This window comes from Apteryx rowi, unplaced genomic scaffold, assembly GCF_003343035.1.
Source record: "Apteryx rowi isolate R43461 unplaced genomic scaffold, aptRow1 scaffold_172, whole genome shotgun sequence".
Lineage (NCBI taxonomy): Eukaryota > Metazoa > Chordata > Aves > Apterygiformes > Apterygidae > Apteryx > Apteryx rowi.
The window spans coordinates 747487-772848 of record NW_020447997.1 but is presented as its reverse complement, the minus strand read 5'-3'; the positions used below and the strand labels follow the sequence as shown (position 1 = coordinate 772848).

At 35.7% G+C, this 25362-nt stretch overlaps 1 protein-coding gene across 9 annotated transcripts in view; it reads left to right on the top strand.

The window, feature by feature from the left end:
• Nucleotides 1-25362, top strand: part of NEDD4 (neural precursor cell expressed, developmentally down-regulated 4, E3 ubiquitin protein ligase) — a 58652-nt gene that overhangs the window by 6192 nt on the left and 27098 nt on the right. The window contains exons 2-5 of one of the 9 annotated variants that reach the window (XM_026060877.1): nucleotides 413-486; nucleotides 2107-2185; nucleotides 3220-3258; nucleotides 5917-5970. Coding sequence is in view for 4 of the 9 variants with exons in the window: in XM_026060874.1 (XP_025916659.1) it covers nucleotides 10837-12354 (1518 nt within the window). In the remaining 5 variants the exon portion in view is untranslated. Of the gene's footprint in view, nucleotides 1-412; nucleotides 487-2106; nucleotides 2186-3219; nucleotides 3259-5916; nucleotides 5971-8034; nucleotides 8173-10498; nucleotides 10648-10725; nucleotides 12355-22891; nucleotides 23027-24482; nucleotides 24491-25362 lie in introns of those variants that run through there. The other 8 variants (XM_026060881.1, XM_026060879.1, XM_026060874.1 and 5 more) reach the window with 8 other exon arrangements.

Sequence of the window (25362 nt, the reverse complement as noted above, 5' to 3'; positions counted from 1 at the left end):
GGCTTGTGGGAACAGTTGTATACTACTAGCTTAACTATCCTGTCATGTAGCAGTAAGCACCTTAACTCAAAATAAAATCCCACTCCCTTAGAATGCTGAGAAACAAAATCTAATGGTGAACTGAAAAAAAGGAACAAGCTATTGTATTGACATTTCTGATTTATTAAGTTCTGTATTTATTATTCTAGGTGGATATCACAATGGTGATAATACTTTAAAAGGGGCAAAAGTAAAATAAATTTGATGCTGAATTCTAGAGCCATTTCCAACATAGAAAATAGCTGCATCAGGTTGGCTATTGCTTTCTGTGTGAATTGGAAGTTATGCCAATAATTGCTTTTAGCTTTGTAAATTAAAAATTAATCTGAAGTTTGGATTGAATGTCTCTTGAATGCATTATTTTGTATTTTAGGATAATACACGAATTGTCAGGGTGAAGATTATAGCTGGAATTGGCCTAGCCAAGAAGGATATCTTAGGAGCCAGGTAAGAATATATGTGATTAATGTATTAAGGGACAGATGATGCTTTGTTTTCTTTCCACAGCTGTTTATTGTGTATAGTGGGCAGTGATCTTAGTAAATCTTGCTATGCCTCTTTTCAAAAAATCGGAATCATTTTAACTGCTAACTTTATAAAGTGATTAGAGACTATATAAACATGAAGACATCTGTTTTCTTGCCCACGAGTCACTTGGACAGATATCTCATGCATTGGCAAAACAATGTGTAGGAGGGTTTAATTCTCTGCATGGTGAAATAGTTCTGCCATGGATGGGGTGTGTGTGTGTGTACATATGTGTATATAATGTATAATATTTTACTTCATCTGGGCTGCAGCTAAAATAACAATAGTTCAGAAGAACTAGCTGTAAATGCTTATAAACTAAGTTCTGTCTCATCTGTGCTTTAAAGACTTGGAATGAACACAACACTAAACCCTAGTAGAAACAAGACTATTTCAGCTCAATTTATATGCAGAAGAACATCATCCACCACTTCTACAGATGTGGTAAGCCATGCCAGTGGCTGCAGGCTCTTGATATGCAAAAATTTAGAAGTTAACAATCTATAAGGGAAGAAACAATCAAAGTAGTTTAAAATGTTAGCCACAATAAAGATCAGTCTTTGTAATTGAAATGCTTTGCAGGATCTTGTCGAATTGGCAAGTGGCAACATGCAGCTTGTAGTAAAACTGCCTTTTCTCCTGGCCCATATACAGAGGGTCTAGAAAAGTACTGATGGGTATAGTACTAGTGCTACTGTCAGCTGTTTTGGCATGTGTACAGGAATGCTGTTATTTTAGAACTAGCAATATTATTGTTATATGTGACATCAGTTTAGCATGAGAGAAATTCTCATGTGATATTCATATTTTCCTTTAGCCAGGCAGTCTTTTTCCAGTTTGTTTTTTACATATGAACTTTTTACTTTAAAGAAAAATAGGGCAGTTTTTCTCATCATAACTTAAATATGTGAAAACTATATGCTCCTTTGCTATAAGGCAAAGGGCTGTAATCACCTGTGTTTGTAGCCTGTGTGAGCAATTGAATGGCTTGTGTTTATTCATGAAAAGTAGAGATTCATATAATCTGTTGCTTCTTGTAGCACAGGAAGGAAAAAAATTGAGGCAGTGGGCCATTTTAAGCAACCATATTAGACACCTTCATTGACAGAAAAATTCAGTTAAACTCAAACTCTGTGAAGCTGATACACATTTAGTAAAAATGTTGCATGTAGGAATGAGGAGTACCTCAAGTTCCGGATGTTTTAAAATGCTTTTTTTATTAAAAACCAAAGCCTTAATGCTTAAGGCTTTTCCAATCACAACTGAAGATTTTCATGTACATCTTATAGAAATGCATTAGAATTGCAGCAATATACAGAATGTAAAGTGGCATAGCTAGTATGGACATAATAACAATAATTAGATTAGTGTTATCTCAAGCTATTTAGAAAATGTTTGTTAAGTATAAGCACGTAAGATGTTCAAAAAGTGCTTGGAACTCCGAATTTCATGGCTTCTATTAATTTAAGCCTTCTCAAACTCAACTGCTAATAATGCTAACAAAAAGGTTTTCTAACAACTTCCTGTCTTTTTTGCTAGCGACCCATATGTGAAAGTGACGGTATATGATCCAGTGAATGGAGTCCTTACCAGCGTTCAAACAAAAACTATTAGAAAGGTTAGCCTTTTTATTTTTGTTCCTGCGGGGTGTGGAAATATGCCTAATGTACCTCTTGAGTGAAAGGACGTGGAAAACATTCCATGGTTTATCCTGATTCTCTGTTTATGACATTGCTTTACTATCTTCCTTTCAATAATTTATTAGTGAAAGGTAGAGAAACATTAAGGAGGATAAGGTGAGTACAGATTCAAAACTAAACCGGTCATGGAAATACTGAATTGTTCTGATTGTCTTAGATCTTTAATGATGTGAAATTACACAGAAAGAGACAGATTGTTATCTCTTCACCATCAAATTGCACACTTCACTTGAACCGTGGTACTGTGGTTTCTCTAGAATACCTGCAGGGAAAAGTCATTGTTGGTACTGATAGCTTACTTTGTCAACTAAGAAAATTATATATATGAGAGGGAAAATATTCTTCCAAATTGTTGGTCTCAGATAGTGTCTGTGGCTTATATTATGAGATGACCCATGCGCTTCCTATTCATGTTGATGATTGTTAGTTTAGCTGTAATGAGGGTTCAAAGCATCAATAATATTTTTAAAAATAGCCAAACTTGAGAGAGAGATTTGGTGGAGTGGGTGATGCTGTGTTTGGTCCACCTATGCATGGTCTGGCTAGATTATATGGTTGAGAGATTTGGCATTTGCTAAGAGAGCTCGTAATTTCAGGATTAAGAGTGCTTGCAGGTAAGCAGTGTGGATAGTGAGGGCATCTGGACTCAAGAGAAAGCAATGGCTATTACTGAAGACATAAGTTAACTGGTTTGGGTTGTATTATGGAGCTTTTTCTGCATCCATGGCATTAGCCAAAATCTGATAGTGCTTTCATAAATTGTCTTCTTTCAGCACTGTATTAAACAGCATAAGACTCCTGTCATTTTTATCTGCAAAAGCAAAATTAAAGCTTTTGTGCTTTCTTTTTAAGTGGATTATTACACAGGATGAAACAGATGTAAAACATGAAATGGCACCAGTACAGAACTGTTAGTGTAACCAATGTTGTCTTTTTTTCCCCACTTATATAGTCCTTAAATCCAAAGTGGAATGAAGAACTTTTATTTAGAGTAAGTATTATTTTTTTTAATCTTATAACGTATGTTGGATATTAATATATTAGAAAAATACTTTCTCATTACTTGAGCTTAAAATCAGAAATGCAGTCTTTATTATTAATATTCAAATGCTAACAAATTATTTTCCATAGAAATACATTTGTCAGTGCTAAAGCTTAAAATTTAATTCTAACACAAATAAAAATCTTCCCATCTCCTTAATCCATGCTCATGTTTTTGAGCATTCAGGGAATAAAAAAAAACAGTTTTGGAATAGCACCAGTCTTGGTTCATCTGTTTTGATACAGGTGTTTTGCATAGTGAACATGGTATTACACTCAACCTACTATTGTTTTAGGAGCAAGGTGTAGATTTGCTATTTAATTTCGGTCTTGTTGGCTGAATGTGGACTGTGTTGTTCAGAATTGCAGGGACTCGAGGACCTGCTGTAAAAGGTGAATGCTTATGCAATGTAACCTAGCCTATGCACAGGCTCTGGCTTCTCTCTCAGAATCTGAGCATGTTTAACAAAATCAAATTTCTGAAATTCAAAGTGATGGTGAATTTCCCTCTCATATCTTGAATTTTATTTTATAACTGTGAATTTATACAATGTGTAACATCAGCATCCAGTCACTGGGTTTTATTACACTGTTTTCTGCAGCATTAAAAAGCTATAATATCAGATATCTTTACATGTGTGAGTACCTCTAGAAAGCAATCAATGTTTATTACAGTTTTCCATCTGAAAACGTGACCAGATTGAACTCCTTAAGCCTTGCACTCTTGGGGTGGTTCTGATCCTCTTTTTCACTCTTGTTGCTCTCTTTCAGACTCTCCCTAATACTGCTTTCTTTTTCTTGATGCTTAGAGGTACCATCCTCTTTCTTTTTGTCAGTATTGCATAAGGAAGAAAAAAGATCACTTCCCTACTTCTGTTTGATATTCCTTTTTTGACTGAGAATTGTTTTAGTTCTCTTTGCTACAGCATTATACTAAGACTTTTATTGAAACATTTATCAAAGGTGATTTTTCAGTGCTTTACTGAATCGCCAATTTTAGTTATCTGCTCTATGTAGATGACATTCATTCTTTGTTCCCATCTGTATTGTGTTGAACTTGGCTGTGTTAAACCGTAGTTTGGTAGACTGAGTTAAACCACTGGATTTAAATCTTACACAGAAAATCAACTTGTAATTTGCCAGTCTTCCATCTGTAAAATTTATCAGAAATGTTTTTACATTGTATACCTAATTTAAAATACTGAACCACATCACATGAATAGATTCCTTGATGAATGATCTACTAACAGCCCAATTTATTTATATCATCTCACTTAAATTTTTTGTGATTTTTTTTTCACTAAGCAATATTTAGTCCATTAATATGATATATTGTGTGTTCAATTCAGTGTGGTTTAGATTCTCTAATAATGGTATCGTGTAATACAAAGACGTGTCTTCAATCATCTGTATTCTCCCTATTCATTTGCCTTTTATCAATAAGATGCATAATCTTTTTTTTTCCTTCTTTATAACAACACCTGTTTTTTCAAGGTCCATGTTGATGGTGTAATTAAGTTCAGAAAAGAGCTCTTCTCCAAGAGATACTCTTCTTCACTGGAATGTTTTTTTCATCTTGGATGGAAGCTCTAGTCTTCATTTTGTTTCATTTTTCTGGAATATTGGATCTCTCTTGTTCTGTTAATAATTTAAAGAATTCCAGTTTCATGCTATGACACTTTATTGCTCTAAGAACAGTTACCAAGATCCTTTTGGACCCCTAATATGGTCTATGATTCTAGTTAAAAGGACATACTTGCATACACTCTGAGATGCAATTGCTCAAGAATCAGAGTTATAATCTAGATGCCAAGATCATTCAGTTACTTTAATTATAAAAGTCTATTTTGTGTAATTCAGAAACTTAAGTTATATTCATATGTTAAATTAGGGGTAGCTCATTTCTGCTCAGATAGTCAAAATAAATCCAGTATTTTATCTTTGTCTGCAAGGATTTGTTCAAGCATCCAAAGGATAAAGAGATTCTTTATCAAATATCAGGCATCCTCTGCTTTCTGTGACTAGCAATTCTTGACAGCTGTAACAGCTGTTCTTATATTCAATATAGGAGGGCAGTCTTTTATTCTGTATTCAAAATGACTCCTAAGCAGGAACACTTATTGCTATAGTCAAGAAATATTTTAAAGAAAATGCATAGTAACTGTGGCTCTTTGAGGATTAGCCTGCTTCTTCTGCTCTTTTCTTAACACTTTGAAATCTTGACTGAGCTTTTCTGCTTGTAAACATGTCACGTGTAGCATGTAAACATGTATAAATTTAACATTTGAGACAGTTTTTAAACTCTGTTGGGACAAAGACTGCCTGTGAGGAATATGGAGACAGGAGTATATACTTACAGACAATTGAAAATGCTTATCTTCCAGAATATGGATCCGACGGATTGTTTTTTGTAAAAACAAGGTTACATTGTCAGTTATATTCCTGAGCTCACTCACCCGGCTCTGTGAGACACTGTCATTTTTAATTTTGCATTTTTATTAGTCTTATGTGTACTCCCCCATGTACATTTGGACATTTTGCTAAATAAGACAAATGCTGAAATTTACCATATATTTTGGCTAATAATTAACACCTTTCTTTTTTCTAGGTTAATCCTCAGAAACACAGACTCCTTTTTGAAGTATTTGATGAAAACCGTTTGGTAGGTCCTTTTGCATTAATATTGCTATTTGTTAAAGACGAGTGAAAATAAGTTCATCTGAATGCAACATAGATTAAAATAACAAATTTTTAAAGTTTATTTAAAAAATTAAAGGTGCATCTGACTGTTACTTATGGGACATTAATGCACTTTGTGATTCTCTGAAGCAATAATATTACTACTGCTTAACTTTTAACTTGCTTTAACTTGTAAAAAGTCATTCTTTTATGGTGCTTCCCAAATGACGTGGCTAAATCCTTCAGTGATTTTGAAAGCTATGCACTGAATTCTCATTTTTTACTACAGACAAAATAGTATTAAGAATGGAAATATCTCTGTATGTGTGTGAGAAGCTTCTTCTAAATGTGAGGAATAGCATAAAAGAGTGTGTGTGAATTTGTTTGAAAAACCAGCAAGAGGACAGTGGATGTTGACCTGGAAGGTAGGTGTCAGTCTCTGAATGGGAGGTCATAAGTAAGTTAGGGATAGGTTATGTATTTATTTCCTCAGAGAAATCATAACTCCTCCTCTGACCATGCTGTCATCTTCTGTGTGAAGATGTCTGCTGCTTATCTTTCTGTCTGTATGTTCTCCTGTAAATGAATAAGGGTGGTGCAATACAATTGTGACAGTTGCATCCTGGGGCCACTTAACAGTCAGACATTCCCTCTCACTGGAGAGGTACTATACCTTTTCCTTCTGCAATAGTTTGGGACTATTGTGTAAGATTGAGTGGTCTTTAGTTTGTACTCTTAACACAGTCTTCCTCTGATAGCCATTCTAAAGGATCTCTCTGTGCCTGAAGAATGTGTTGGCTATGAAGAACTTAATTTTTTTTTTTTTTTTTAATGCTAGCTACATAGATTCAGTAATCCATTGTACCTTTTAAGGAGCTGCTGTTTTGTTGGAGAGTGAAAATGTCTGTGAATATAACTGCAAACTGTCTAGAAAATTAGATTTAAGAAAGAAGATGCTTATATTTTGGTTATAGGCATCTTTCAGTCCCCAAAGCATATACTTGTTGACTGGTGGTGATACTACCTGTCCCAGGTATTTCAAGTATGGTGCATCTTTATTATAAAAGTAAATTTCAAGGGAGTCAATAGTAATGGTACTTGATATGGCAGATTAAATATGATTTGTTAGGATGCTCGGTTTTTCTTCTCAAGGCAACAGTAGGGGCTACAGTATATTCTTTATCAGATCAAAGTATTGTCTGTTAGTCATTAGGACATCACTGCTGCCCCCTGGAATGTATGAGACATGATTAGAAAGTCAAATTCCTCCAAATTTTGGGAAGGAAGGCCAATGCTTTCTATGTGATTTCCATCAAAATAATTCCTTAGCATTCTCTTTCTAATCTAGAGTAAAAAAGTTGCTTGACCTGTTCGTTTGCGGTAGAGGAACTAATAAAACATGTCATTGGCATCAATTTGGAAACAGTGCTTTGTTTCCTATGTGTGATTGTATTCTGATACCAAAATAGCAGAACCTGATCAGTCATTGTGTAGTTCTACGGTAGCCCCTACATTTTTCATCTTTTTCAGTTTCCTCATTTGTTGAATTGAAAAGGCTATCTCCCTGTTCTCCTTTAGCTTGTTCTCTGGGTGATGAAGCACCAAATTTGTCTCAGATGTCTTTAGAAAACTCCTCTAAAACAGTAAAATAGCTGCTTTACCTGTGATTGTTTGGGATGGACAAGCTTCCCTAGTTCTGTTAATTCATATTCAGTTACCAGAAGTCAAGGGTGCCTCACGCTCCTTCATTAGGATGTGCAGCTATGATCCAAGGGTGTTTTATCTTCCATGGTTTTAGTAGACTTTAGTAGGTGTGTTAATTGGCCTTTCATTCTTCCACCTACTGAATGGCTGTTTAAACTCTGTATGCAAGTGAGTTGATACAGCTGGAATTCTCTTCCATTTGTGAGACCTACCTCCCAACAGATTCTGTCCTTTTCTTAGAATTTTGTCCTGAGTGCATTTATTCCCTGTAATTTTGGGGGAGAAATTGAATTTTGAAATATCTCTTTTTTGTTTTTAAGAAAAGTTGCCTTCTTGAAAGGCAGGCTCAAAATCATCTTTTTCGAAGACAGGCTTAAATTCAAAGTCTACTGCATTGGTTATATCGCCAACAGCCGGAGTTTTAAAATCTTGCTGTAAGGGCTTTGAGTCTTCAAAGATCACCTGTCTTGGATCTGATTTGGTAAGAGAATGCTAAATCTTTCCGCTGACTTGTTGCAAACCCCTGACAGAATAAAGGACTTGAGTAGTTTGTGGAGTCCTCAGTTATGGTAGTCTTTAAATAAAAACGCATTAGAAAAATCTCCCCACCAGGAAGGGCAGTGATATCACTAAGGAGATGGGCCACTGGAGCCCATGGCCACTGGATTCTTGCTATCATTTCCAGTCTTATAATCATTTAGTCATTTGAAATATAAAGATGTGTGATAACTTAAGTTCCAAAAACTATTTTAATGATACTGAAGTAATTAATGATGTTAAAATTTCAGTGGGGCTATTTTTTTTTTTTTAATGTCAACACTGATTCAGAAACACAGAAATTTGTATTAAAAAGCCATGTTACACCAACTAAGGAAGCTGTAGTTTGGTACTGGCTGTACCTACAGATTTATAGCGAAGAAGTGATGTATTGAGAAATCTGACTTAAATCTGAACCCTGAGTTACTAAAATCTGTCAGTTTATCATTTATGTAAGTATCACTTATATAAATATCTTAAGCAAAATTGGAAGAACACTTCAGATTATCCCTGGTGGGCAGGGGGAAAGTGTTGCTCCGTTCTACTAAAAGTAGTATCTCTCTAATAAAGTGATTGCAATTTGTTGTATATTAGACTAAAATCTAACAAACTATGCTACTAATAAATTTGTTGGAGAGAAAAGGAGCTTTAAGAAATGGATTGTTTCCTTTTTCTTGCATATCTTCAAGTTTTTGGTTTTATTTTTTAATATAGTGCTTGGAGTTCAAATGTAGCTTTTTGAAACTGTAACCAAAAAGCTTTTTTGACTTTTTACTTTCCTTCCCTCTTCCCCCTGCCTTTTTATAATATTTGAAGAAGTCCAGGTGGCGACATGTAATGAAATAGATGAGCTATTGTATTTGTTGGCTTTTTATGAATAAGCTAATATTCACTTACTGCTGCATTCTAATAACGGAATTCAGGTAAAGGAGGCTAAGTAAGCCCTGGAGTATAATTAGAAAACAAATTTGTTGCTTGCAAACAGAATACTGAGAGTTTGATTCTTGGCTGTTATGTGGGAAGGAGGTATAAACGTTAATTTTATTGCATTCTAGCTTAAAATACAGTAAAGGTTAAATAAATATGGAGCAGAAAAAAAATCTAGTAGTATGACCTATAAAAGTATAAATGGCCTAGTGTTCTCTTCTGTTTGCACTTTTTCAGCAGCAGTAAGTAATTTCATGTTAGTGTGGTAGAGTTTAGTACTGCATCATATATGGCTTCTGTATTCAAAAGTATGTTCATAACTGAATGTTTGTTTCTAAAAAACACTTAATAGCAAGATTGTCTTTTTTCAAAAGTCCCACTAGGTGCCAGCAAAGGACCTTTTCAGACAATATGAGACACTAAAACATTTGGAGGAATTCTCAGTCCTGTTACTCATACAAGAGTTGACAGTATATTAATTTCTTTGAATGCTGATCATTTCATCAAAAAAAATTACCACAGTAGTTAGCTGTGAATGTATGACTGTTAGGCTGTATGTAATAGATCATATTGGACAGCTTTTTTTTCCTGTGATTGTGCTCAGTAATCATATATTTATCTTAGATGTTCACTCTATGATTTTCATCTCAGTGTTTCAAAGTTTATGTAGCTGGTCATATATTTACATGCCAGATCTAACTCTAATGGATGTCCATTTACTCCTGACTTCCAGCAAACAATTTCAGGTAGTTCAGTTTGGAGTGTAAGAATTTTTTCTTTTTGTCTACCATCAACAGCTTTAGCTTGAAAAAAGCTTTAAAATATATTATTTAAAGTAGTAGGCTGAAAATAAGTGCTGAATTATTAATCAGAATAATTTTTGTGTTTCTAATTCAGTTGCATGGCACTGAGAAATACTAAACAGTTGACAGGAGAAGTTTGTACTATGTGCAAATCTGTATGAAGAGTGATTACTTAACAACGTTTAGATTATGAGATGCCTAGTTCTTGCAGGTTTTATTTAAATAGCATAGAAAAATATTTTTTTTAAGGGATGAGGCTTATTTCACTGGTTTATGCATAATTCAGACCTCAGCAGTTTGCTAGCATGGTTACTATTTGGAAATTCAATCCTAGACTTGATACTCAATTATATGGGACTTCATTCCTACCAACTTCCTGTAATTCTAAACCTATGGGTAAAAATATTAGTAGTCATACGCTGCTGAGGAAAGTACGGACACATTGACTCAGCTAGTGCAGCTGCAGCAGGAGTTGCTGTTTTAAACTTGAAGTACTGGGGGTTTATTATCGTATTCATTTATGCAAATTACTGAAGGTAGAATTGAAACAAGGTCGGCAGTGTTTGGCAGTGTGTTGCAGCTGAGGTCGTTGGAACGTAAGTGCTTTGTAAATGAATGCTTTCTGACTACAAGCAATCAAAGACAGTCCAGAAACTTCAGTTCAACGAATGGCTGACTTATTTCAAGAGGTACTTTTTTTTTTCTTTTTTTTTTTCCTCCCAACTAGTATTTTGTAGAAATTAGGACAAAGACTGCAACTTTTACAGGCTTTTACTCTTGTAATGTACTAGATCTAGGTTCTGTGCGACTGCCTGTAGCCTTTATGCTGAAGGATCTTTGTGGTTTTCATTTGCTAACATGCATGGAAATGAGAACAAATGGCACGACAGTTAAGATTGCATTTTGCAACCCAGAGAAGCAACACGGATCCATTATCAGAAACCTCTGAAGATGTTTTGGATAGTAGCAATCTCATGTACTTCAAAAAGCCTTCACAGAGTTCTGCACCTAATATTGTACAACTGAAGCCAACTCCTAGACAAGTTGCCTATGCACCTATAATGCAGGAAATAATTAATCAACAAGAAAATGCAACTATATCTTCATTACAAAAAAAAAGGAGCACCTCACTGCACATTTCTCTGCAGTCTAGAAAGTATAATGGATGTTTTCAGCCTGGTGATGGTGTAGCTACTAGTGAAGATGCTTCATTCATCAGTATTGGTAATGAAGGAAATTGTGGCACCAGAACTGTGGTCGATCATCGATCTAATGATAGCCATCTGAGCAGTACTGCTTTGTGCAATGGCAGTCTCAGCAGTATCGCAACCAGTGACAATGGATCCTTCAGTAGTGCTGGCAGTGACTATGGATCATGTACAAGTACCACAAGTGATGGAGGTTCATATACTAACAGTATCATCAGTGACAGTAGTAGTTGTACTCTTTCAATAGGTGATGGTACTTTCTGTAATAATGTTGTATATGGCAATTCTTCATATAGAAACATAGCAAACAAATGTAAACCCTGTAGGAACAGCTCATCTCAGGAAGCTCTGTGTAGAACCAATACTACTTTTGACCAGGATGCTTCCTCAGTGAGGAAGAAAACTAAAATTCCACTGCGACGTTGTTCATCGTTGGTGATCTTCCCTAGGAGTCCTTCCAGTACTCCTCCAACTTCTCCAATAAACTCAGGTCAGCTACCACAGAGAGGGGTCTATCAAACATCACATAAACTAGTTATTTCTCCTAGTGAGCTGGCACAAAAAGAAGATCAAACCATTCCCAAGGGATTCCTTTCAACAGCAGTCAATGGACTTCGACTGTCTAAAACAGTTTGCTCTTCTGGTGAAGTTAGAGACGTTCGACCACTTTGCTTGAATAGTTCATTACAGGACAAAAGTCAAATTTTGAATAGTTCTGAGCGGGCAACTTGTGAAGAAGTATCTGATGGCTTCTCTTGTATTTCAGTTCATCTCACTCAAAGAGCATTTGCATCCAGTAGTGAAATGGTTAATGGCTGTTGCAGTCCAGAGTTAAATCTGAACTCCAGTGCAAAATATCCTCGTATAAAACTGGCACGTAGCACATCTGCATGTTTACCCTCAAAAATAGATTCAGAATATCAGATTAATATAAATGAACTAGAAAGACCGAATGCACAGATGAGCAGAACCCACCATGTTTTGCAAAGAAGTGTTTCATTAGAAGGATCATGTCAAAAAGTTTCATGCTGTTTATCCAGTCTTAAATACAAGTGTCAAAATGCAAGGACGTCTCAGTTGCACATACAGTTCAAACCTGGAAATGAAGCAAAAACAAGTGGTGTAAAGAAAAGATATGGAACCTCTAAAAGGGAATTGTCTAGCAGCTCTTTGTGGAGGCCCCATGAGGTGAGTGTTGTGGTTTATAGAAAAACTTGACAGTATTTTACAAATTAAAGTTAACTGGAAAATAATGAATTTCATAATCAAGACAAACCCAACTATTTAAGAATTTCCTAATGGTGTCAAACTGTCACCATTAGGAAGTTAATTTTAACACTATTTGTAATGCTTGATTTTTAGATTTGTTTTTTAGACTATAGTACCTTTTGGTGAATAGTTCTTACAGTGAAATACCTGTATTTGATGTATTATAAACCATAATTTCCGGTTTACATGAACTTGAAGGGATTTTCTTGTGTAGTTATTTAGACATTTAAATTAAACTTCATCTGCAATTTAGATACAGTTTAAATACATAAATTGAATGTTCAATATGTATGTTCAATAAATTGATATTGAAATTGCATATAAAATGTGTAAAAATTAATAATTACTATAGTATCTTTTAGGTTTATTTATATAAACTTTACTTTACGGAACAGTTTGCTGTATGTAGAATTAAAGATAAGTCATATTTGAGCAGAGGAACTGTAAATACCATTTGTTTCTGTATACACCCTGAACCACAGGAATTTTCAGAGTTTCCTCTCCTTTTTTTCTTCCAACCACTAGTTCAGCCTGAGCAGTACGCTGTAACTTAATACCTCTCCCAACAACATTGCTGTCCAAATTATAGTACTTGAGTTTAGAAGGCTTATATTAAATATATTTTTTGGTAATGAAACTCACTTCCAACTAAGATTTAGAAATGTATTTGCTCTTATTAACTCTTGAGGCAGTTTATATTGGTAGTATAGCTTAAGCCGCAAGAAAGGTGGATTTAAAAACTTTTAAAATAACTTCACAAGGATTTAAAAGACCTGGATATTATATATTGGTTTAATTTTGAACACTGATAAAAATGTGTCAGTAATTATAAAAATGATTTGATTAAATTTTATGACCTCATTCTCCAAGAATCAATGCTACTACCTTTTAACTAACTTGCTTGTAGAAGCAAAGGGTTTTCTGCCAAAGATCTATAGTTATGACAGTGCCTTTTTAAACTAGTAATTTTACCTTGAAATACTATCCTGTAATTTTCAGTCTGTCATTCCCTTTACTGAGGGCATGGCCTGATGATTCCACACTTCTTGACTTCTCTGGAGTTTTATTTTGCTTTTCGATTAACAAGAGTTAGAGAAATGCATTTTTCTTATGAAATTTTGATCTCAGCATAAGCTTCATGATCACAAGTAATTACTATGCATATTGTTTGGGGATTCCTATTCCCAAAATCAAACTGCAAATCTGATGGCAAAATCCACAATAAGCACAAATAGATTATGAAATACTTTAAGCTGTCTAGATCTAGTTATTTTTAAAAAATATTGAAAAATGGCAAGCCTGTTGAGTCATGCCCTTCAAGTACATTTCTCACAAACGTGCACAGCTAGCTTTTGTTTAATGGCAGTTGATATCTAATAATAAGTAGTGAATTTTATTAAACTCAAATTAGATAGAATCCCAGTTCAGGAAAACAAAGTTTTGTTACTAAACATTTCCAGAAAACATCACAGCACAATGGACTGAAAATAACTTGTTTCAGTTCCCAGGAGCTGTGTTCACAATGGGTTGTCATAAAAATCAAAGGAGATTTAACTTTTAAAGCACTTGGTAACAAGCTTCTGTGATAGAGGAACATTTTTTACTGTAATAGTATGGCAGCATGTTTTAAACTTCCCGAATTCTTAAAATTTTCCCTTCCAGCTAGAAGGTGAAAGATAAATTTGGAGGGGAAGGAAAAAAAGAAAAAGCCAAGAGTCTGAATCGCAAATTGTTGCATCTATGCTGTATTCTTCATGTATTTGCAAATAGCTGGATTTGTGCTATGTTTACATATGAATTAAAAAGGTGCAAAAAACTGGACACTAAATGTTTTATAGCAATATCTTTGTTTCAGACTTCTTTACTCAAGGACAACAGGCACAAGAGCCTTTCAGTCCTGAAGTGGCCCTTTTCAATCTTAATGTAAAATTGGTTTTTGTATAATATTCTGTAAAACATGTTATCGGAAGGAATAAAAACTCCACCAAACCAAACCAAAAACCCTCACTGACTTTATAGCAGTTGAGCAACCAACTACAAGAAATTTGATATATATTATTGCATTTTCTATTAGTCTTTCTGGCATTTATAATGGGTTCTATGATAATTATTTAATTATATAGTCCAGCTAATTATCATGGTGTATTGTGACTCATTTAAAAATAAACAACTCCCGAAATATTTCTCTTGACTCCAGTTAGTCTGGCCTAGTATACTGATATGCTGAGTCTGAGTTCAAATTTAACAAGTTGATACTGGAGTAGCATTTAGTAATGTCAGCTATCTGTGCAGAGCAGTCATGAAATCAAATCAGTGCTTTGGTCAGAGACTGCAGAGTCTGAAGCAGTGAAAGGTCTATGCATTCTTTTCTTGTGTGCCTAGCTACTAGCCTTCAGCCACCTAATATCAAGTTTCCTGCTTTCTATAATCAACAGCTTGTTAAAGGCTGACTTAAAAAAAAAAAAAAAAAATCAACCCCCCCCCCCCAAAAGTTAGTGAGAGACACCGTTTCTGTGACAACAGGCCTCAGATTATTTTTAATTAAGTTGAAAAATGTGGAGAGGTGATGGCCCACATATCACTCACACTCATATTGAATGAGTTCTGCAGTAGATAGTGGAATTTCATTTATGTGAAGCAGGAGGCGGAGGTATAAAGGTCCATGATTGCAGCATTGAAGATTGTCCTTGACTCTCTATTTCTGTTTCTATTACTTTTCAGTGCATACATCTCTTGTTTAGGGTACAAGTCAATCTAGAGCAAAGGCACTTTCCCTGTTCACGCCTGTGCTGTCAGGGTAGCAGTGGGTAGGGGGGCAGGTTACATGTCTTCGTACATATGCAAACATAAAGCAGTAGAAAGGACAGGAGGAGCAGTTAGTACAGTTCCACTTCTTGTAGACTATAAACATAGTATATGTATACTATAAGTATAATATCGTGTTGACTTCCCTTTTAGTGGTAGCCATTCCTTCCATGTCAGGATCACTGCTGGTTAGAAAATATGAACATCGGAAGTGTACTTACAAATCTGTTTTAGCAACAATATACCTTAAAATAATTTCTTATAAAATGAAGGGAAGCATTGTGGTGTTTTGTTTACAAGTAATTTTACTTAAGCTTTATTGAATGAAATACACCAATATCGAAGCAAAAATCTTCAGAGGTAGTGTACAAAACATTTTTATATCATCATTCTTGTATGAAGAAAACTTTCAGTCAGAACTGTCAAGCAATTTTCATGAGGTTGTGGACAAACGGAACTCTACATTTAGTATTTGTAAAGGGAGATGCCATTTGAATCTTTCAATACTGATAGCAGAAGTAGTGCTGAACACCATCAACCATCTCATTCATTTAAATTTGGACCAAAGGTCATGATGGTTTGAGGGGGTATGTCCCTTTGCTAACCTGCTCCACGGCTGACTCAAACATGCTGAGGTGACCAGAACCTGTACTGGGAAGATCTTTGTCCCTCTGATAAGTGCTGCACCACAAGATGGTGCTTAGACTGGGATTGTTGTCTTCTCTTGCATCCTCTTGAAGTAAAGTATAGCTTCTGTCTTAGCAAAACTCCTTCACAGAACATCATGGTCCAACCCTCCTAGCCCTCAAACCATGCAGGCACATACAGCTGTTTGTTCTGCTTTGGCACACTGCATTGAGAAAAGGGAGAAGGGAAAGACGACCGTGGCTCATCTCCAGCCGTCTCCATCTTTACATATTTTGAGCAAAGGGGCTGTATAGCTATCAGTGTCCCAAATCTGTGCAGGGAGTGAGGCAGATGAAGCAAAAAAGATCATGTGGACAGTACAAGGCAAGTCGAACTGACATTTCTTTTTACCATTTTGCTATGATAACCTCAGCACCTAATAATTTTCATATTGTTCAGTATTTCATGTCTTGAAGGATCATATTACTGGGCTGTCTGTTTCCCATCGCTATGTGGTGTATCCTTTTAGTCAGAGACCTGGGGAGGTGTTTCTGAAGAATCATGGTGGCAACTATGTTAGACTTAAATCACATAAAAACTTATTTTGAGGGGTGGTTCAGATTTTCATGGCTTCAGCAAAAATTGCTGTAAAAGTTTGGCTATTTTTCTGTATTCTATTTTGTAGTTATTTCCACATAATATATCATCTTTTGTTTTTCCTCTAATCTGTGAACCTGCTGTAAATATTTCTCACTATAACTTCTCTTCCACTGTCTTTCTCCCAGATTCTAATTTGCTTTTTTTTAATGCCAAAAAAATCAGTTCAACACATCAGTTCTTTCACTCCACAAGCTTTGAAGTAGAATGAGTTATTTGATCAGCAGGCCAAAGAAAGCAGTCTTTTTTGCATTAGCAATCTGATTATTGTAATAGAAATTTTGATTTTCGTGAAATCCTGGACAATGAGTTGTTTTCTTACTTTGAAACATTATATATAATATAATTAATTTCAGAGCTCCTGAAACAGCTATATATATTTTTAATCATCCTTCTGGTTGATTCATGGCCTTTTAATCTACTATGAGAGAGAGAGGGAAAAATTAATGGTGTGACTTCCTTAATAAAGTCACAAGCTATAATTATGCCATCTCTAAGGCCTGGGAAACACTTAAGAATATCTTATAAAGTGAAACTTGCTTCCAAGGAAAGATAGACACTCTTGCGTTTACTCCGAACTAGCCAAATAACTTGCAGGCTTTCAGATATATGACCGTGATCATTGGTCTACCTACTTATACCTACGGCTCATTTGCTTTTTATTATACATTAAATAACATTTTTGGGTTGAACAAAAACATTTCGTAGAAAGTGTGGTATTGCAGAAATCACAGTCCATGTAGGTACTATGGCATAAGAGAAAAGTTCTTAACACAGTTATCAGAACCTGCAGGTATTCTCCCAAGAACTGTCAAGAAGCTCAGCTATAAAATTGCTGAAATACTAACTGTAATGAATAATCTGTTAATCTATTAGACTCCTTTACTGAAGGAAGGGAAGGTGGTAAATAGCATGCCAGTATTTTTAAATGACCTAAAGGGGGATGAGGGGAATTACAGGTTCCTATAACAGGCCAATTTGGAAAAAGAGTATACTGAATAGAGTTAGTAGGCATATGACACTGTTTATAAGGAAGGAGATTAACTAGAGCTCTCACAAAAGGAAGTTATGTCTCGCAACCAACAGCATATGATGGTGGGTGATCTGGTTAATACAGGACACTTAAAATTTAAAAGAATACTTGACAAGAATTCTTAGAAAAAGTTCTCAAAAAATACTGTCAAGGCATAAGGGAGGAAAATGTATTCTCATGGATAACAACTATTTAGAAGATAAGAAAGAAAACAGAATTAGCTTGTCAACTGAAGTTGCAGAATATCTTGTGGTAGTGAGTGACTAGGCAATAGAACTGGAGGTTTGAAAATCAGTGTTGGTAAATGCCAAGTAATGCACACAGAGGAAAAATACCTAATGATGCATGCATTGTAATTGTCTTCAATACCACTCAGGAAATATTTTATGGCATGGTGAATGACTTGCTGAAAATGTTAGCTCAAATCTTGTTGGCAATTAAAAGGCAAATAGAAGGTTAGGATTAATTAGAAAAGGAATAAAGGAACTAAATTAAAAGCACCATTATGGAGTTGTATAAATCCATATATGCACATGCTGTGCATATTTATGGACATCCAGTTTCAGAAAGTATATATAAGAGAACTAGAAAAATACAGAAAAGGGTGACAAGATTGGGTGCATTTTAAGGGAGGAGACACTCAGTAGACTTAGGGCTGTTCAGCTTAGGAAAAAAAATGAGTGAAGGATATAATGTGAGTTTATAAAACTATTGTTGAGGGGAGGTGAAGGTGAACAGGGAATCTACTTTTTCTTACAAAACAAATACTAGGTGACACCCAATAAAACTACTAGTCATTACTAGTCAAGAGAATTTCATTCTCTTATTTGAGCTCACTGTTGCGAGATGTTGTTGGTTAAAAAGAAGTATAAATGGATTCCAAAAAGAGGTTAGGTAACTTAAAGGAAGAAAGGTCCATCAAATGCTACTTTAATCTCAGTATGGATTTTAGCTTCAGGATGAAGAATCTCTAAACAACTCTGTTAGAAACTGGAGGGTGTATCAGGGGAAGTGTTAATTCTTTACTTGCCTTGTTTCTCTTATTATTTCCTTCAACATCTGCTCTTTGTCGTTATCTGGGAAAGGATAAAAGACTACACAGAGCATTAGCCTGATTATTACATTATTTGGTGCCTGCCTGGCCCTTGCAGCAGCCTAGGAACAAATGGTAGAAATGCTCTTTAAAGTTCCCCTATCACCCTGGGCTGCGGGTTCTCGTCTGTGCTCCAGCACGTGTTTTCTCATCTTCCAGAAGTGGATGAATTTCACAGATTGAGCAAGCAAGCAAAACTGCCTGGCATCTTTCAAGCAAGTCAGTTGCTTACAACTGTTTTTACCCTTGTCTGAAGGGGACTGCCATGCATTTCTGTTAAGCGTTCTCTGTTTCAAATGAACCTTCTTCCTCACTTTCTCTGACAAACAGAACAGGCTAATTCGGGAGTGCAGCCAGCAAAATGTTTGTAGCTCATTTCAGTGTTAGTTTATGGATCTATAATTCAAGACTACATCACTGTTTTTCCATCATGGCAGTTTAAGGTAAACTGAAAGTCTACAGATAAATACAGTTATTGTATAAGCCCCAGGGCTGCTTTCCACTATATCAAATGGTACATAAGAAAACAGAATTTAAGAAGGGTATCAGCAAGTTCCTGGTTGAAATTATATGCAAACTTTAATTGGAGTCATTGAAGTTAGGGCATATTAAAATGCAAATGTTGACACTACAGCTACTCAGTAAGAGGAATCTAGGAAGAAACATGATACTGAATTCTCTTGGGCCTGCATGGCTTCTCTGGTAGTCTGTGATTTATTTATTTATTTTTTCTTCCCTTCCCCTCTCTTCTCTCCCCTCCTCCCCCCAGCATAAAAGAGAAGTCCTTGCTCAGTAATGTAAAAGCAATAGGGCTTTTCAAAGAAAAAGGTTTCTAGAATTTATTATGAACATTACTTATTCTGCAATAGAGATTCTACCTCAGCTAGTTGTATTTATTATTATTTCTGATAAGTTTGGTTTGGAATGAATACCTAATTTATAAAGAATAAATCCATAGTGCTTAACATTTGCTAAATAAACAACTAGAAACTATGTCTAATGTGGGAAGCATAATGTAACTTTAGTAAGAAATGCGAAAGAGCTCATCTAAAATGAATTGTTATACTGTTCTTGTCACAGAAGTAATTGTGGGTGGATTATTTGTGTTGTAGCTGCAGTGTGTCATAGAGGTTGAGGCATCCAAGGTCAGTTCATGCAGACCAGTTTAGGTCTGATAGGATTTATTAGCTTGAGCATAGCACGGCTGAAGACAAACCAGTAAGTTCTGCTGCAGCCAGGTATCTGTGAGCTATGTTTAGGACTGGTATAGGTTTGGAGCTGAGAGAGGTCCCCAGATTGGGATTAGGCTTCCAGTTCAAGTCAACAGGGGCTAAAGAGTAAGGGAGAGTGCAGAAGAGCATGCAAAGCTGGATCATGGCTGGCAGAGGCCACAAGCGATGCTTAGGTGTGGAGGTGATGGGAATTCCTGAGTCAGTGTTAATTTTCTGAAACAGCAGTAGCTGAGAACAGTGGATTTAAGACTGTTTTTGAAAACTGCCAGCCTAGTTTTCGATTAGGCAGACCCAGGGTGTTAGGTTGTAGTTAGGGGTCAAGTAAGAAAGACTGTATCCTGTCCTGCTGTAGGGCTAGGGTCACAGAAATCTGGTAGAATGGGTCCATTGCTTGTACAGTCTGGGCCAGCTGTTTAAGGTTGTATCTAGGCTGAGCTGTGTGTAGAGACCTGCTGAGTAGCTTCCAGGCATAACCTAATTCTGTACAGTTGCATGGCATTGCTTTGGAGCTAATAAACTTTCCAGGAGTGAGACCATGATGCAGATGCTCCAATTGCCAAATTATTCATGTTGATTTTTGATCTTGTTTGTTCCCTCTTGTTCTGCATAACATAAAATTGACTGTATCTTGAGTCCTCTGGCTGAGTGCATTAGCCAGTGTGGCTAACATCTGTCATACCTGGTTTGATCCCCATTTCTCATTTCAGGGAGAGGATTACATATACAGTTTAACATTTGATAGGGCTTACATTTTTGAATATATCAGCTTTGATAATGTTAATTAGTGAAGGTAAAATTGCACCTGGAATTGTTACTATGAGCATTTGTTTTTCAAACTTTAATTGGGGTTGTAAGATTCACCATAAAAGCTCCTACAAATAGATGTAAAAGCTGCATGTTTTTAATACTGTTGTAAAGAAAATGGACTTGTCAGAAGAAGCTTATCAAAATAGTACCTAATGAAATATTTAGTACTGTTTTCTGAATGCTTTTTTAGCATTGGCGAGTTTATCACAGGAGGTCCAAATTTGGATTGGTTCTTGACTTATTATAAAACATAATATTCCTGCTTTTTATATAGTAGATCATTTGACACATCTGTCCATAAAACCAACAGAACTCAAATTCCTGATGAATAAACCATACACATTACTAGCTTTTGACTTGCTCTATATTTATATTGTGCTTAAGAATGCTTCAGTAATATCAAAAGACATCTCATCTTCCTGTGACCCATGTGAAAATGAGTAGTCTCGTACACACAAAAAAGCAAAAAATTGTCTTAAAGAAAATGCTTTGTTAATAGACTTGCAAGCATGAGTTCTCAAAGTAGCTAACATTGAACAGAATAATATAAGAATGTTATGATAAAATTACTGTAGACTAAATATGAACTTTCAAGGAAGTTATAAAATATTGGTTATAAATAAAAAGTATAAGCTATAAATAGAGGAACAGATGGTATTTTTGCTCTGGTCTATAAAGAGCAGCAGTTCTCTTTAGAAGTGAGTGAGAATTAGGGGAAAATAACTTCAGTATCATTCTAAATGGTGCCTGTTAGCCAGATGGTGAAACTGCTGAGGCATGTTATGCTGACTCCTTGCTCCTGAAGCAGTCAGCAGGGGTGAGGGTCCTACAGAAACACATCTTGCATAATAACTGTCTATCTGACAGTAGGCATTTTCTCTAGTTTGAAAATGCTAATAGGTTCCTGCATCTCAGTAGCTGTCAACTGTATTGTTGCCAGTTTGATCATAAATGACAATTAAAAAGAAATGCCTACATTTGATAAAAATTCTCCCTTCACCATCCATCTCTTCCCCCTTAAAAATACAGCAAACTGGGACTTGAATGTATTCCATGGAAGAGGATATTTATTGCTTTGCGCAGTAGAGAAAACTATTTTTTAGAATCCATGAATTTGGAAAGATCTTAACTTCATGTGATAATTCAGTTTGCTTTTCTGAAACTTTTATTTTCCTGTGATGAATAGCATATGCTGACAGTGTTTTATGGAAGAAAAGCTCAACTTTCTTGATTTAAAGTTTGAGAGCCAAATAATATACCCAGTGCAGCATGAAAAGAAAAATACTTGAATTTGCTAGTGTAAATCATGAAAGTCTGGGGGTTTTTTTTTCTTTTTTTTTTCTTCTTTCTCATTTTCATCAGGCTTGTAACTAACATTGATGTTTGGGTGTTTGAGCAAGAAGAATGTTGGTTTTATAAGGGATCTATTGAGCTCTTGTTTTCTTAAGCAGCGATAGTCCGGATCACTGTTTGTTTTTTCAGTTTGAATTGATACTTTATATTCCCTCCAATAAAAGCTGTATGTTTTCTCATTTTCCCATACAGCTGTAGATTTCAGTATGACGACCAACTTCATGTACAACTAGCTGTCTGTTATATTAAGAAAAACCTGGGAGTATACTTAGGTTGTACCTAGTGTACTAACATCAAAAAAATTATTTAGTCACAAAAGTTGGTAGAGAAAATGTTATTTTAACACCTTGGGCTTATACAAGAGGTGTTTCTAATGGTGCTGTGAAGAATCTAGCAATTAAGAAAGGCATTAAATTCAGTTAAGTATCTTCAGAACTGATAAATTATGGGTAAGGTTTTAAGTAATGTCCTTAAATGAGTGACTAAGATAAGCATGTGGATTAGTAGTTTAAAATCTATTTCCAATTTCTGGTAGGAAATGCAAAAAGTTTCAAAATCTTAATTGTTAAGGCTTATTAAGTACAAATTCATAAAATAGATGAGAATGAGTTTTTGATTTCAAGTAAGTCTGCATTACTTTTTTAAATGGTTTTCCTCCCTGAACACTCACTTTGGCATTGCACTAGTTCTTTAAATATATTGTATACAGCAGCTGTCTCCCCTCGCATGTTTTTAATAACTTTCTATAGACTAAACCACGGGATCAGTAATGTAAAAGGCCTCTTTGTTAGTATACTGTATCATTAATTGAGGTTTATACGCTTTTGCTTTGGCAAGCAGAAAGTTTGAGTTCTCTGGCTGTCAAGAAATTAGAAGTTCACAACAAGAACTGACCAACTTGTCTTTTCTGGAGAAGCTGGGATGCCTGCTCTCGTGCAGCAGAGACCCAAACAGCTCAGACTCCGCCGGCGTTCGATTGTTCGCGTATGTGATGTCTGTTTTGCAGCGGCTTTGGCACTTCTTTGAAGCCGGTTAGTCAGCTTGTCAGAGCGCAGCACGTTGCTAAAGAGCATTCCTGCTATCTGATCTACGTATTAGTAGTCTGGAGGTCAACAAAAATCTCTACTAGAGGATTTTGCTTTCTGGCTGGAGGAGAAAGTACTGTTAAAGGTTGGTTATCGAGGCTAGCTCTGCTAAAAATAGCAGGAGAGACAGCAATAATAATAAAGTGAACAACAGGAGTCCGTGTGAAGATAATGCTGGTAACAAACACAATGTTCTGTGGTTTTCTAAAACGCAGCAGACTTTTGTCCCACATTCCAGTAATTTATTTGAAAGGCATGTTCCACTCGAGGATTGCCAAGAACTTCACAAATACTAAGCCTTTTAACATGTCTAAGGTATGTGCTGTGCCATTTTAAAAACAGTTTCATAGGCAAAAATGATAGCTACGTTTTTCCAGAAGCTTGTGGTCTTTAATGATACAGAGTTTTCCTTTGGTAGTTCAGGGAAACTTCAGGCACTTCAGGTATGAAGGCTGTTGTAGTTTTTTTTATCCCAGACCAGTTTGTGAACTCAAAGTGGTTTTGTTCTCAAATCTAGATACAAGGCATACATAATTTTAAATTGAATTTACTGTATGATGTATCTCTAGATTTCTAGCATGTTGCCATCTATGATAAGCTCTGAAGTCTAGTTCCAAATTATGCTTTTTGAAGATGTAAAAATTTCAGAGCTTTAAGATAACATTCTCAATTAACTTTGTACAGATGGAAGGCAATGTTTCTCGGCGTACATGTACAATCTAAAGATGAAAGTGGCAAACTTAAGACCACAGACCTAAAGAATAAGGGTACCACAGTTAAGGGAGGAAGAACTGCTTGAAAAAATACCTATATCCCTGAAGTCAGAGATGTTAAAATGGAGTATGCTGTCAATGAGACAGAATGATTGAGTAGATTTGGAAGGGGGTTTTATTACCCTGAAACTTTGGGCTTGAAAATGGTGATGCTAGAAGACAGGTAAAACACCCAGCTTTGCACTGAGGTAAAGGCATACATTTCAGTGAGATGCAGAGACTGGTAATGGAAGCATTATGGAAGAAGGTCATCAAAATCTTTAGGTGATGAGTTTGAGTAAAAGTTTGTGGTACACCAACAGATTTAGGAATGAACAAGTTATTGAATCTTTTGCTAGCTGGAAAAATCAGGAAGCCTAGAAATCTGGAGGCTGCACATGCTATGCTGTTAAAGACTGACAATTCTCTAGTCATCCTATGCAAAAATGTATGGTCTTGTTATATTGTAGATTTTTGAAAAATGCCATAGGTTCATCCATACCTTTCTGAAATGTGATGTCCTCTTGATTTTAGCTATATTTCTGCACACTGGCAGTGATGTGTCTTCTTGGTAAATGACCCGTACAATATATTTTCCTGCCTTTGTGAAGGTTTGTAAAGGCTTTCAAATCATAAGTGAAATCAAAACAACTCGGTGTATACTCCAGTAGTCCCAGAAGAACTCAAAGTATTTTGACTGTTGGCAGTGACTATTGACAAATACTGAAATTACCTTAGTTACTTAATGTAGACTATTTAAAATCTTAATTTCTTTGGCAGGCAAAAATCAATGATAAAAAGTATTGTACAATGTTACTATGTATTATCAATCACTAGCTCGAAACTGCACAGCGCAGAGTGGAGAGAGCCAGGCTGTGAAGTTGCTGCATTTGTAGTCTAGATATCCTAAGTAAGGACAGAACCTTTTAGGTTTTAGCTGTTAAAACTAAACTTTGCAGAGGGTAGGTCAACAGTATTTGTCAGAGTTATAACTTAAATTTTAGCATGTTTTCAGATGTTAACAGGCATGTTGGGGGGAGGGGGGGTGCACGCCAGATTTCAAGTTTTTGCTGCCAAGCATGGGACTGTTGGAATAACTGAAAATTCCAAAGAACTTGTTTGTTGCTTAGTCTTACTTTTCACAATAGCTATACTATTTTCAGTATTTCAAAACTTTCAATAAAGGCCTGTCTTAGATGTCTACCTAGGCTTACGGAAATTGTCAGGCAGTCTTAATAGGAAGGTCTGTAAACATTATTAACATGGATTAACATGGAATTAACATGGATTAACATGGAATTTTTAAGTGCTTAAACATATACTGAGATAATTGTTTTGCTGAAGCAGCTAAGGGAAATGTCTCTACGTTTTGCCCTTTAAAACAGTGTTTCTATTAGAGATACTGAGGATCTCAGTCCTGACACTGAACAGCTCTCTCTTGTTTGACTATCATTAGTCCATATGGTTAAAAAAAAGGGGGGGG